This window comes from Anguilla rostrata, chromosome 15, assembly GCF_018555375.3.
Source record: "Anguilla rostrata isolate EN2019 chromosome 15, ASM1855537v3, whole genome shotgun sequence".
Classification (NCBI taxonomy): domain Eukaryota; kingdom Metazoa; phylum Chordata; class Actinopteri; order Anguilliformes; family Anguillidae; genus Anguilla; species Anguilla rostrata.
Window position 1 is genome coordinate 32,591,245 of NC_057947.1, and position 13,691 is coordinate 32,604,935.

General features: G+C 43.6%; 2 protein-coding genes across 8 annotated transcripts; one reads left to right on the forward strand and one right to left on the reverse strand.

The window, feature by feature from the left end:
* Positions 1-1,462: 1,462 nt before the first annotated feature.
* trim13 (tripartite motif containing 13) lies at positions 1,463-4,472 on the reverse strand. 7 transcript variants are annotated; one of them, XM_064310874.1, is made up of 3 exons: positions 4,098-4,472; positions 3,787-3,902; positions 1,463-3,073 (listed from the first exon to the last, which is right to left on the reverse strand). In XM_064310874.1, exon 3 carries the CDS (start codon positions 3,065-3,067, stop codon positions 1,859-1,861), a length of 1,209 nt encoding a protein of 402 aa, XP_064166944.1. In that variant the 5' UTR covers positions 3,068-3,073; positions 3,787-3,902; positions 4,098-4,472; the 3' UTR covers positions 1,463-1,858. The 7 variants fall into 7 exon arrangements, with proteins under 7 accessions (XP_064166944.1, XP_064166945.1, XP_064166940.1 ...); XM_064310875.1 differs by lacking the exon at positions 4,098-4,472 and having other exon boundaries at positions 3,787-3,921; XM_064310870.1 differs by lacking the exons at positions 3,787-3,902; positions 4,098-4,472 and adding an exon at positions 3,561-3,735.
* A 628-nt stretch (positions 4,473-5,100) lies between these two features.
* On the forward strand, positions 5,101-11,396 carry LOC135240867 (SPRY domain-containing protein 7). Its single transcript, XM_064310878.1, has 5 exons — positions 5,101-5,282; positions 6,456-6,572; positions 7,474-7,640; positions 8,524-8,626; positions 10,279-11,396. The coding sequence occupies exons 1-5, from the start codon at positions 5,177-5,179 to the stop codon at positions 10,374-10,376; spliced, it is 591 nt and encodes a 196-aa protein (XP_064166948.1). The 5' UTR covers positions 5,101-5,176; the 3' UTR covers positions 10,377-11,396.
* The last annotated feature ends 2,295 nt before the right edge of the window (positions 11,397-13,691 follow it).

Genomic DNA, 13,691 nt, shown 5'->3' on the forward strand with positions numbered 1-13,691 from the left:
GTAATATAATAAATTCTAGATTATAATGCTGAATAAGTGTGAAATTTTAAACTATATGGGACCAGCGCCTTTACGTTTTGGGGCTGGTGGCAATAAATATCAATAATCGCTTAAAATACACATGGCCCATGAGGTGACTTCTCAAATTTTGATTTAAATAGAAAGGATTCTTTAAATGCACTTGGGTAAAAACAAGTGCATTTAAAGAATCCTTTCTATTTAAATCAAAATTTTAGAAGTTATAAAAGTAGCACCTTTGTCTGAACTGTGAAACTGGCTGGCTGTTAAATTGTATTAACTTTCTAGTCAATATCAGGAAAAAAAAAGTGCAGCCTAAGTTTGGCGTTCACATGTAAGGCAACGTGTGTGATTTCTGAGCGGTGTGTGGCGTAAAATGAGCAGCATTTTTCTTGCATTTGAAATGCTCTATACACACCGGATTGTGAACAAATCCACCAGGTTCACTTTCATTAGTGATTTGCCTGGCAACAGAAGGCTATATATACTTTCTCTGGACTGTGATGGGTATTTAAAGTGCGTTCGTTGCTGTCGTGTTGGGTACAGCATCTCTAGCCTAATATTTTTGTAATTTATACCACGATTTTAGTTAGAGCAGTAAACACTGAACTAGGCTTTTAATTTGAATGCGTTAAATGTTTTAAGCAACTTTATCAGAAACCTTTCCAGGATATGAAATAAAGTGGAAATACACGATATGATGTTTACCTGAGGTCTGACTAAACTGAAACTTGAATTTTTCTTTCTTCAAAGAAAAACTATGCAATAAACAATTAAGCATTTTCAGCACGACCCCTTTGTAATTTAACCATTGAGAATGTGTGTCAAATGTGAAAACATAGCCTACGTGCGACAGTGTCTGTTTGTACGTACCTATCATCCTTTAATGTTATAACGATCGCGAAGATTTGACACTAATGCAATTTGAAACAAAATATCCTGAACCAGTATTTTTACGTCTGATAGGATATTGTATATGATTCTGGATGAACAGGAACGGTTTTTATTGGTTGTTGAAGTTGGGTGGGGGGCAAGATATCAATCTAAATTTGAAAATGAGAACTTTTTTAAACGTTTTTTTAATAGGTCGTCTTATCTGAACAATTCTGCAGTCTACGTCCTATACGGCACCAATCTTCGTCCGTTATGCAACCTTTAACCTTGAACTGGTATTGTGTAAGTTGCATCACCCAGCTTCCCATTTGTTCATTCATTCAATCTGTTTGCTGGCATAGCCTACATTGCAGCATTACATGGGACGAACCCGAGTGGGAACTGCTTTTTTAATTATGGTGCGATAGCTCATCATCCTACGCCAGCACACAGAATCGTGTCTCAACGTCACAGCTGACGCAAACCAGGGAAAATGGAACATGTATCAGCAAAAAAAAAAAAAAAAAAGACCCCCCCCCCAAAAAAAGAATGAAAAAATAGAATAACTAGCTAAAGATAAAAACACAGATGCAACAATTTTATTATGCAAATTAGAAAAGTTACTGCCGCAGGGAAAACCCGATGTCAGTACAACATGGATTAACGTATATGGCGTATCACTACATATACATTTAATATACCGCATACCTATAATCTTGAAGAGCACCGAGGTGTTGTCAAGAAGCAATTCGAGGGATTTACAGATGATTCTTCACCCACTCATAAGAGTCGCAAACCTCCTTAATTACTTTCGTTAACAGAAATAGGAAATAAGAACACTTTGCCTGGGAAAGTAAGAGCAAAAAACTATTTGTAGTGACAACTTTGCGATCCATATCTTTAAAGGGGAATAGGAAACGCACAAGCATACATATGACAGAGCGAGCTACTGGACTGACAAACAAACCTAAAGCAGCTTGCAACAGCAAATTAAGTTTGCAGTTGCATTAAGCAGACCGAAGACACACTTCTGGCATACCTCATAGAGAGACAGACACACCCTAGCCACCTCGCTCCAGCAAAATGCAGCGTAGTTGGCCACCTCTACCGTCGCCGGTAAGTAGGAGTGACCGACTGCGGAGACACGGGCAGAAATTAGAGAGAGGTCGGCCGGCTCCACAAACAACAGCGCAGACAGTGCGAGACAAACTAAAACGAAGAGTCCCCACAACGCTTTGGAAAACCTTACACTGGCGGAGCCGTAGGCGCCGTCCTCGTGCGGAGCCGCGAGCTTGTCCACATCTCTGAGCATCACAGAGTCCCAGCTCTTTACGTCAAAGTTTTTCATCAGGGATCCGACATCCATGTCGCTTCGAGAGGGCAGTGTAGTTTCCCGAATCACCCTCAGCTTTTCCCTAAATTCCTGCATTTGCTGGAGAAAACAGAGCGGATCGGATACATCTTTGAACGATTCGGCGATGCTGAGGGCTCGCCTCTGTTCATCCAGGACCGCTCTCAGTTTGTTTATCTCTGGGTCGTACGACTGCATCACAGCCAACTTCAGCGTTTCAAAATCTGAAAGTATCTCGTTTTTCTTATGATCTAGTGTGCATATCAACTTATCGAAATACTCGGTTACCTTTTCGGCGTCTTTGGTAACCAGCTGTAACGATTTCTTCTTGCTGGCTTCTAAAGACTCCAAACAGGTCAGCACATCAGCGCTTCGCCAGTTTTCGAAGCGTTTGAATAGTTCTTCGAAGGCGGTTTTCTCTTGTTGGTAAGCCTCTTCCAATGCGCAAAATTTGTGCCCTTTGTGATCCCCCGTTGTAGCGCAAAACCCACATATCAGTTTCAAGTCCGTGGCACAGAATATATTGAGCGGCTGGCAGCTGTGCTGTCGACAGAGCGACATCTTCGGGGACATCCTTATTTTATTGTACTTCTCCACGATCCCACGTAAGGAGTAGTTGACTTGAAGGCTGTGGATGCCATTGTGCAGGGTTTCCTTCCGACAAGTCGGACACTTGAACGGCGGTCTCCACGTGGGACCTCGGTTTCCATCCAGAATGCCCTCCAAACATTTCTTACAAAAGCTGTGCGAGCAGGGGAGGACTCGCGGGTCTTCGAAAAGACAGCAGCAAATCGGACAGGTGAGGTCTTCTTCCAGGAGCTCCATGGTATTCTGAAAACCCGACAAAAGACAACACTTCAGCTACCGCAAGTAGGCTATCAATAAAGGAAGTATTAGTGATTTATACCGCTCTACGTGCCAATGAGCTGGACTGCTTCCAACGCGCGCAATAAAATCCTCAATTATGTTCACTGCTTCCCAAGAAATCGGGTGCATCTTTACATATTGTTTCAGCCAGCAAGACCGTCAATTGTCAGAAAATTGAGCGGAGGACGCCAAATGTAGCCTACTTCGTAGAAATAGCGATAAATCTGCAAACATCACCACATCGACCAAAAATCTCAGATATTGGCTTGCAACCAATACAATCTAAAAACCAGTTTTCCTTCATCGACCTACTTTTCAAAGTGGTACAACTAGGCTATTATTTCCGGTAAAGCGATTATCCGTGCTATTAATTATAGAGAGAATCGCGACATAACAGATTTGTCACGGCCTAAAGTAAACTGTGACACCTAATATTAAAGTTATTACGCACTAAAGTATCGCTTGTTTTAATCGCACGCGGGAGTATTTTACGTGTTCCGCAATATCCGGTATGCTGCATTTTCGCGGAAACTGCACGCTTTTAAACACTTCAAGAAATGATTTGCCGTTATTAAGCTGTTTTATAGCTGCTGAAACTACTCGCGATGTATTGGGAATGATTATGACAGATTCTGCACGCATAAAGCAACGTGCAATTGGACCAGAAACGCACTCACCAAGTCTCTGAGACGCACAGTGAAACGCAATCATGGCGCTTGTTGCTGTGCAGACTTCGCCCTTCATGAAGGGGGGGCGGGGAAATTAACTGATTCAGCACTGGAAAAACAGAATTCTGGGAATAGAGAAATTACGGTTACTAGCCTATGGTACATATTTACCCACGTCTGTCGAATATTTCACGTGATCCCCAAGCGGAGAAAATTAGCCCAATAATGCACATTGAATGTGTCTGACAATCAGAGGCAATTTAGCACTTGATACCATTTTCGTTTTTCTTCAGATAATAACAAACATAGAAGATCCCTACCACGTCGCGAGAGGAGGGGGGGTTGTTGCTATGCAAAACATCACAATGTGAAAGTACAGTCCACCATCAAATTCTTCGTCACCGATTTTAATCAGTAGGCTACTATTTTCTCTTTCGACTTAATACGTCCTTGTTGACGTCCATTGAGATATAGTATATAGAAGTACACGCATATAGCCTATATATAACTTATATTGTACCGACGAACCTAAGCAATAGATATGCGATACAAAATGTTCAATTACAACCTGATATTTAAAAAAAAATAAAAATAAAAAACAGTAGTTCGTGGCTTTAAGTAATTTGTCTTGGCCACTGGTCACAAATTTCCGCATTATTTCTTTCATTTTATTTATTTATTTTGCGGTACTTTCTCTATATTTCCCGTGGCTTGCATTCGCCTGTTCGAATTACTCATCGTTTAGGACAAAAATATACAGAACTTGTATTGGCCAATCAGTGGCGGCGAGTCACTCTGACGTTAATAGGCTACTGACATTAGGCGGTATGTAATGCCTTTTCAACCGCGTTCTTTACTGTCATGGACGAACGTTACCTGACCAGTAAACATTAATTATTGTAAGCGAGGATGCCATATCTCATGTGTCGTCAGTATTCGGATTCAAAAATTAAGCCACGCTCTTTGTAATATGGTGTAAGAACGACAGTGCGTATCGCTCTCCATCAGGCTAGTTGATAGCTAACTTTATTCAAGTGTTGTGTCTAGGCTATTTAAAGTAGCTACTGAATTATAACTTGCTATATTAGCTTGCATGAAAATCCGTTGCAATGTAAAGAAAAATGTGAATGTTCTGGCTTTGGAGAATAATTAATATTATTTATAAAGTCACCCACAATAAATATTTTGACCTTGATATTCTTCCCCTTGTTTCCATGCCATTTGAATGGAGAAACCGCTATCGCACTAGTGATTGGACAATTTGGAAAGGAGTGGGGTAGAGTACCCAACAGGGGTCGCTCGCGCTTTTTCCGGAGCAGCGCGCAACACGCGCTCTTTGGCATGCGCATGTTTCATTTCCGTTTCCCGTTAGTCTGAGCGCTGCGCTGTCAGGGCGAAAATGGCTGCTCTATTTTCCTGTTGTTTGGGGTGTTGCGGAGACGGTGGTTCTGGGCATGTTCCTCTTAAAGAAATGCCTGCAGTCCAGTTAGACACGCATCATATGGGTAAGAGCCAGTGGCATATGCATATGTAACGTACATTTACTGAGGTAAACGTTTTTTACTGTTCTCTTGGTCACCTGGCTGTAGGTAGCTAACCTTAGCAAGTAGCTAGGGGAAGTCTGCGTTCAGAACGGGAATATTAGTCTGGGAATTTACAGCTGGTGTGATTTACCTTTACAGATAGGACAATTGTAGAATTTATGTTACACTTAGCCCATTAAATGCTGACTATCATTCGTTACTAAGATTTATAACCGGTGACTCGTATGATAACCTATCCATCACTGCATTTTGTATAAAAACATTTTTCCCTATCTATGTGAGCAGAGATCAGCGTTGGATCGTGTTCATTTATACGGCTATTAGTAGTAAACTTATATTTTATTCGCATCAGTTATCTGCTGATTGTTTTAATTTTGTATTTTGTAAATAGTGTCTGTTTTGTCAACTCCGCAATCTTAGGGTGAAAAGAGGGCTTTGATCCCTCAGTGTATTCAAGAGTAGCCTACTAAATAAAGTTAAATTGATAATAGCTAGTTAATAGATTTCAAACGTAGACTGACGTCATTGGGTGTCTAAAATAATAAATATTTCAAATGCGTACTTGCTTATTAGGAATTGATTCAGAAGTAGCGTTAATTTAGTTACTTGGCCTACTGTACGTCAAACTTATTGAGCTCATCTTACTGAGCTTATCTTACCGAGCTCGTCGTCACCAGATATCTTTGCGCCCAAAGGCTATTATTTTTATTAAATTATTAATGATTCGAATGCTACTAACATTGTCTTTAAGTTATTTTTCTTTTACCAGTCCTGTTCCTGAAGATCTATATGTTTTCGTTTCAGTTCTAAATTTGGCTCACCTGATTCAACTGATTAGCAGCTTGAATGGCTGTTGAATGTTGGTGTGTCTTGTTAGGTTTGTAATGAAAAAAACCTACAGGATGTTAGCTCCCCAGGAACAGGATTGTGCAGTCCTGTTCTACTTATTGTTACTGAAAAAGTTGTAATATTAGGCTTACTGGTGGTTCATTAAAGGGTTGTAGGAATGTCTGTATGTTACTATATTGCTGGGACATTGCCGTACCATATTACTTCTGGCAAATTTCAAAATGTATTGCTTTTCTTTTTTTGAAACGAGAGGTGAAATTCACTGGATGATTTTACGTTCTGCAGGCACAGATGTCGTGATCGTTAAAAGCGGGAGAAGAATCTGTGGCACTGGCGGCTGTCTGGCCAACGCGCCTCTCCATCAGAATAAGAGCTACTTCGAATTTAAGATCCAGTCCACAGGTGGGTACAGCCCTCAGGATGACAGATGGTACTTGCATGTACATGTGGTAGGCAAAAACACAACATTGAAACCTTAAACAGAACTTAGCATTAATTGCTGAATGTTGTACCCAGGAAGTGTGTACAGCTGGACTCCGTTCCCCCAGCGCTGCTGTACAGCCGGGCTCTGTTCCCCCCAGCGCTGCTGTACAGCTGGACTCTGTTCCCCCAGTGCTGCTGTACAGCTGGACTCTGTTCCCCCAGCGCTGCTGTACAGCCGGACTCTGTTCCCCCAGCGCTGCTGTACAGCTGGACTCTGTTCCCCCAGCGCTGCTGTACAGCTGGACTCTGTTCCCCCAGCGCTGCTGTACAGCCGGGCTCAGTTCCCCCAGCGCTGCTGTACAGCTGGACTCTGTTCCCCCAGCTCTGCTGTACAGCCGGGCTCCATCCTCCCCAAACACTGCTCTACAGACACCAGTTGAGTGTCTGTAACAGATAGTCAGTTAAATATTTATGGCTTGTAGTCAGTGAGAGACACAAGGTCAGGTGAAGTTACAAACTATTAGAGTCTGTGTGCTTGCCTGTCTCGCATGCGTGCGCGCGCGTGTGTGTGTGTGTGTACTTGTCTACCTCACGTGTGTGTGCGTGTGTGTGTGTGTGTATATGTTCGCCTGTCTTACGTGTGCGTGTTTGCCTGTCTCACGTGTGTGTTTTCTTGTCTTATGTGTGTGTGCGCTTGCCTGTTTCACCTGTGTGTGTTTATATGCCTGTCTCACGTGTGTGTATGTGTGTTTTGCATCTGTCTCGTGTGTGTGTGTGTGTGTGCACACGTGCAAGCGCGTGCGCGTGTTTTCCTGTCTCACGCGCGTGTTTTCCTGTCTCACGTGCGCGCGTGTGTGTGTGTGTTTTGCTTCTGTCCCAGGTGTGTGGGGTGTGGGCGTGGCCACTCAGAAGGCAAACCTGAACCAGATCCCCATGGGCCGGGACATGCACAGCCTGGTGCTGAGGCACGACGGGTCTGTGTACCACAACAACGAGGAGAAGAACCGCCTGCCCGCCAACAGCCTGCCACAGGAGGGCGATATAGTGGTGAGGGGCTGGGGCTGGCGGCGCTTCTGATTGGCTCAGGCAGGGGGAATGGGCTGGGCTGTCGTGCTGGATTTTTAAAAAACACAAAAAAAACAAACATTTTTTAAAAAACTTTATTGCCATGAAGATTGTCAGAGTATTTGACAAGCTGTCAGCTGAGTCGCATTGTTTCCCACTTTTTTCCCGCTGTTGGCCCAGAGCCGCGCTCACGCCGCCACGGTGCTCTCTGCGCCCTTTAGTTGTTGCTTTAGGAAAGCGCAGACATGCACAGGAAAGTTCAGGCGAGCACAGGCAAGCACAGGAAAGTTCAGGTGAGCACAAGCAAGCTCAGGAAAGCGCAGGCGAGCACAGGCAAGCACAGGGAAGCGCAGGACAGTTCAGGCGAGCACAGGAAAGCGCAGGCGAGCACAGGAAAGCACAGGCGAGCGCGGGAAAGTTCAGGCGAGCACAGGAAAGCTCAGGCGAGCACAGGAAAACGCAGGCGAGCGCAGGAAGACGCAGGAAAGCGCAGGCGAGCGCAGGAAAGCGCTGGAAAGCTCTGGCGAGCGCAGGCTTGCGTGCGCTCTCAGAAGCACGTGACGCGAGAGGCGGCTTATCGCTCCGCTGCTGGCGCGTCAGGCTCGCAGTGACACGAGTCGGAGGAAAACGCTTCATGCGTGTCAGGAGAAGAATGCAGAGAAATTATCTGGATGGGCTCTCGCACGTTATCGGGTCTCAGAATCAGACTGAAGAATACTTTGCACTCACTGCTTTGAAGAGCCCTTGCTATGTGATGCCTCTAATATAAAATTATTTCTGTTCACCCATGTACTGCTGAGTGTTTTAATTTGCCCTTGATTCATCTCTTTTTTTTTTTTCTTTTCCCTTTAATTTATGTTTTCAGGGCATCACATACGACCACGTGGAGATGAACTTGTATTTAAACGGGAAGAACATGCTCTGCCCCGCCTCAGGAATCCGGGGAACTGTTCTCCCCGTGGTATATGGTGAGAATGGAAAAGATTCTGATCTTCCTGTTGCTGTTTGTCGACCTGAAGATGTTGCCACTCCAGCGTAAACAGATTCCTTTGACAGTAGCAGATTACAGCCACTAGGGGGCGAGGGGGTCAGATTAACTGCCCTCCACTGCGTGGGGAGTGGGGTGGGGTACATTTTAAAACATTTTTGTAACAAGCTCTCATGGGTTTGCCAGACTTGCCCAGTGACAGCAGCTCTGTTTATATGGTGCACATTACTGTGTTAATCCAGTTTTATTGGGAGACCAGGGGGGACACTTTAATAGTTTTTATGTTCAGTCATTTGTGTTACTGCCACGTCTGAGGCTGGGTTTGAATGGGGCTGGGTAAGGATGCTTTTGATACACCATTCTTTACTGAGCACTACATGCTTATAGCCAACAGTCTTTACTGAGCACTACATGCTTACTCCCCGCAGTCTTTACTGAGCACTACCTGCTTATAGCCAGCAGTCTTTACTGAGCACTACATTCTTATAGCCAGCAGTCTTTACTGAGCACTACATGCTTACTCCCTGCAGTCTTTACTGAGCACTACCTGCTTATAGCCAGCAGTCTTTACTGAGCACTACATGCTTACTCCCTGCAGTCTTTACTGAGCATTACATGCTTATAGCCAGCAGTCTTTACTGAGCACTATGTGCTTATAGCCAAGAGTCTTTACTGAGCATTACATGTTTATGCCCAGCATGGTTGAGTGTAGTTCTCTTTCTGTTTTGTCAGTTCTCAGAAAATAATTTTTAAAGGAGTACCATGGTGATTTTCACACTTTCTCTGTTTTATGTGCTATTTGCACAAGAGGCATTGAAGAAACACAATGAGCAAAGTATTAAATATGTCCGTTCTGTATTTTTGGAGAAATATGCGTTTTAAATTCATCGTCCCATTTTCAACCGGTTGAGAAAGTTGTCATTTTTCTACGTCACGAATACAGTAACCACTCCTATTTCCACGCCCCGTAAAGAAATCTGACAGGACACACCGTCCTGCTGTTCAGACAATGCAAATATTTGAATAACGTTAGGTTCACTTAAATTAGAGTTCCTTTAGATTATTTCTGGTTATATTCATTTAGCTAGCTAGCTAACGTTAGCTAGCTAGGAGGTTTGCTTTCATAAGGCAATGTTATCGATAACGTTAGCTTGCTAGTTCGCTTTTATGAGGACGTTATAGTTGTGCTTTTATCTTAACTTGGCTAGCTAGATAGCAAAAATTGTAACTGGATACAAGTCAACGTCCTTACCTTAGCTATCTATCGATACTTGATATACTACTAAGCTAGCTAGCTTGTGAAAATTCAGTCTCCCAAAGAGAGCGTATCATGGGGGTAGCTATGGTAACGGGGAACGGTCTGTCAATCATAGCTAACTGACAGTTCTCATTACCACGCCCAGACGGTTCGGGTGAATTTTTATAGTGGGAAATTTAGGCTTAAAAATTTTAAAGTACATTGAAATGACTGAAGAATAAAAAAATTATGCACATTTGTTTTGTTGTTGCCTGAAGACAACTGGGAAGTGTCACGTTCAACCACCATGGTACTCCTTTAAATTAAATTTATGAATAGAAGGGTACCCGCAGGACGTTGTGGCGAGTTAACCTCTCCTGTCCCGTCTTTTCCAGTGGACGACAGCGCCATACTGGACTGCCAGTTCTCTGACTTCTACCACACCCCGCCGGCGGGCTTCGAGAAGATCCTGTTTGAGCAGCAAATCTTCTGAGCGGCTCTCCCTGCTGCCCAGGGAGTGCTGAGCCCCCCCTCGCCCCCCCCCTTCAGCACCCCGCTATTCCCGCTCACCCGGACCCTGCAGTGTTGTGGCCCCCGCCAGCTCGTCTGGTTCTAGTCCGAGTGTTCTTTTCCGTGAGTGCGCGTGTCCGTTTCCAGCTGGAGAGCAAAAAAACCGGTATTGCTTTCGCCGTTACCCACCTCCCTCTGCACCTCTTCTTTTTTTCTTTTTTTTTCCCCCCATCGCTTTATTTTGGGGAAAAAAAGGTAGTGAGAGCTGCAGCTGGTGTGTAAAACACTCAGAAGCTTCTTTAAGGCTACGGTGACATCACTTTGTGTGTGTCTAGGAACGGGAATCGTCCCTTTTATTGATCTTGCACTGAAGGCCAGTTTCCCCCCCCGTTTTTTTTTTTACTTTCTCCTGAAAACACATAATATATGCTGCAGATGCAGCTTGAATGCATTGTAAAACTTCTGAGTCATTTCCCCCCCACCCAAACAGATGTGGGTGTACACTAGTCTTAAAACACTATTTGGCTAAAGTGCATTTTGGAAATGCTAAATTCTGCCATGTGATGCACTGTCCTTGGGTATTTAATATAAAAATTGTAGGCAGTTTATTAAATGTAATTATATATTTATAGTATACGTTATATCATGTATAAATTCATTTTTGATTGAGCTGACTTTCTTTGTGGCATAATTTTGAAACCAAAACGCTACTTAATGACTATATTTGTATGTTTGCAAAAATACAGCCTAGCAGTAACGGTCAAATGTTTGCAAATTCGCTGTTCACTGTTTGATTTTATGAATTCAGGGACCTATAAGAATTTGAACGAGTTTATTGAACAAATGTCCTCTATCTTATGACATGTTATTTAACCTCAGACCAGAATTAAGTATTGCAGTTGCCAGTGTTTTGTTTGTACAGATGGAATGTTGAATATTGGGGGGAAAGCTATTCTTGATTGTTTTTTGTTTCTGCACTAAAATAAAATTACTTGTCTCTGGATTTTGTGTTGACCAGGAGCAAATGTTAACTCACGACTGACTTTCGTATACATGGAAAATGTTTGCTAGCTTTTATGAAAATTTTGAACAGATTAAGAGTCTAGTTCTGAATTTGACAAGGACACTGGGGATCATCATGCTTCTTATAAGCATTTTCAATGACTACAGTGAGCCAGCGCCTCAGTGAAACTCCTCATCTTTCCAAAGACTGTTGGTCTCCTATTGGCGTTCCTGTTTGGTTGAAAGAGGAGAAGTCTGCCCCCTTCTGGCCCATGAAAATGACTCGTTTTCCCAGGTCTGCCGTCCCAGCGCTGAGTTCTGCCCTTGCCCAGCTGAAGCCGTCGTACAGGAGAAAAGGTCTGTGTGGTGGTGATATGGCTGCTGGCTCTTTTTGCAGTAACACTGACACTCCCATCATTGAGGGGGAAAAACAGCAGAACAGAAGGAACCAATCAGAATGCAGAACCAAAAAAGAAAAGAATTGGGCTCCATCTTTTGCGATACCAGTAGCTCTCACAGTATGAGTTTCTGTTTGTGTCAGATATTTCAACTCCATCCTTTTGGGAGATGATGCAAACTGTTTACATACAGTTAAATACAGAAGTATAGAGATCGCTGTATTAAATTGGTTGTTTTTTTTCCTCTGTACTAATCAAATTTGTGTTTTCAAATCAAATGATGACTATTAGGCAAAATTCCCTATGTCTGCATTTGTTTCATGTGAAAATTCAAAGATGGGACCGTTGAGATTAGGAAACAAGTCTTAGGGACTGAGGATACGAAGATAAACCACTCCCAGAGTGATGGAAACCTGAAAGTGTGGAGACAGAGAGGGACTGATCTGGCCCTCAGCATGCTACTACGTCTGTCAAACATGGTGGGGGCAGTGCGATGGCCTGGGCCTGTATGGCTGCATCTGGCTCCATTTCAAGTGGTCTTTACCGATGATGTAACCAGTTACGGCAGCAACAGAACGGCAGCTGACAGAGTACAGAAACACATATTTTCCACCAATATTCTGAGAAATGGCATCAAACTCATTGGACAGAAGTTTATTATCCAGTAAAACAGCGACCCAGAGCATACAGAAGACTTAACCAGGGGATCCTATCGGGAAGAAAAAGGTTAAAGTGTTTGAAGTGGCCCAGTCAGTCACCAGATTTGGACCCCACAGAACATTGCTCAAAAGGAAACAAGTCTGATACCCCAGCAAACACGTGGCAACTAAAAGAGGCAGCGAGTAAAAGCTTGGCAGAGCATCTCAAAGGATCACATCATGAACCTGGTGATGACCATGGGTTTATTCCTGTCGCTTCTTTTTGCTCCTTGCATCTCCTCACGTCCTCTCCTCGCTCCTTAGCTCCACCCAACGGAGGACGCGAGGAAGAGATGCATGGATGAGATACAAGGACGGAGGAATCCGGGCAACGTGAATTAGGCAAGTGGGACGTCCTTGCTCAGTCGAGTGTCGGTTTGAAGTGATGTCAATCACAGACATGGCAGATGTGGAGAGGTGGATCCCCAGATGGATCATTTATGCGTCGTGCGTTAAGGAAAAAAAGACTTCCACAAAAGCTGCACTTGTGTATCTTCTCTGAAGCATCCTCCAGGAGCCTCCTCGTCCATCCCTCCTCCAAGGACCATTTAACAAATTGTAATGTTCTTAAAGGTTGTCCGACCATTGATTTCCATGTCTGGCGAGGACCGAGGAGACGAGGACGGATAAAATAAGCGATTGGATTTAGTTAGTTCGGGGCCCTGTTTCAGGAAGACGGAGTGCTGATTTGGATGGAGAACTGCACTGAATAAAACCCGGAGCCCTCCCAAATCTGGAACATGGACCGAAGTAAAAAGAGCTGTTCCGGGTTTTACTCAGCACAATTATCCAGCTAACTTGGCCATCCTGCTCGATGAAATACCCCCCCCCCAGGGCTGCCCAACCCTGTTCCTGGAGATTACTCCTCGGAGATTTTCGTTTCAACCCTAATTTGGCACACCTGACTCTATTAATTAGCAGATCAATGGGGTACTGAATGAGGTGTTCTTTGTTAGGGTTGGAGTGAAAACCTATGGGACAGTAGATCTCTAGGTACAGGGTTAACTCCGACTTAGACCATGCAGTCTGATCGATTGTACACTAACAAATAAATAATAAGATCGCTACGATCTAGCTAACTCTTGCACTGTTATTTATCTTTCAGTGTGTTGGCACGTATATTAAAATGCATGGTTTATGGTGCTAAACAAATGTTTTTCCCTTTTAATGCTCATTTTTCCCTCTAATCTAATTTTCCAA

Coding starts and splice junctions, on each gene's coding strand:
- trim13 (XM_064310870.1), bottom strand. CDS start 3,629: ATGCAGCATACCGGATATTGCGGAACACGTAAAATACTCCCGCGTGCG. Junction 3,074..3,560: donor TTAAAACAAGCGATACTTTA/GTGCGTAATAAC, acceptor TCGGGTTTTCAG/AATACCATGGAGCTCCTGGA.
- LOC135240867 (XM_064310878.1), top strand. CDS start 5,177: ATGGCTGCTCTATTTTCCTGTTGTTTGGGGTGTTGCGGAGACGGTGGT. Junction 5,283..6,455: donor GTTAGACACGCATCATATGG/GTAAGAGCCAGT, acceptor TACGTTCTGCAG/GCACAGATGTCGTGATCGTT. Junction 8,627..10,278: donor TGTTCTCCCCGTGGTATATG/GTGAGAATGGAA, acceptor CGTCTTTTCCAG/TGGACGACAGCGCCATACTG.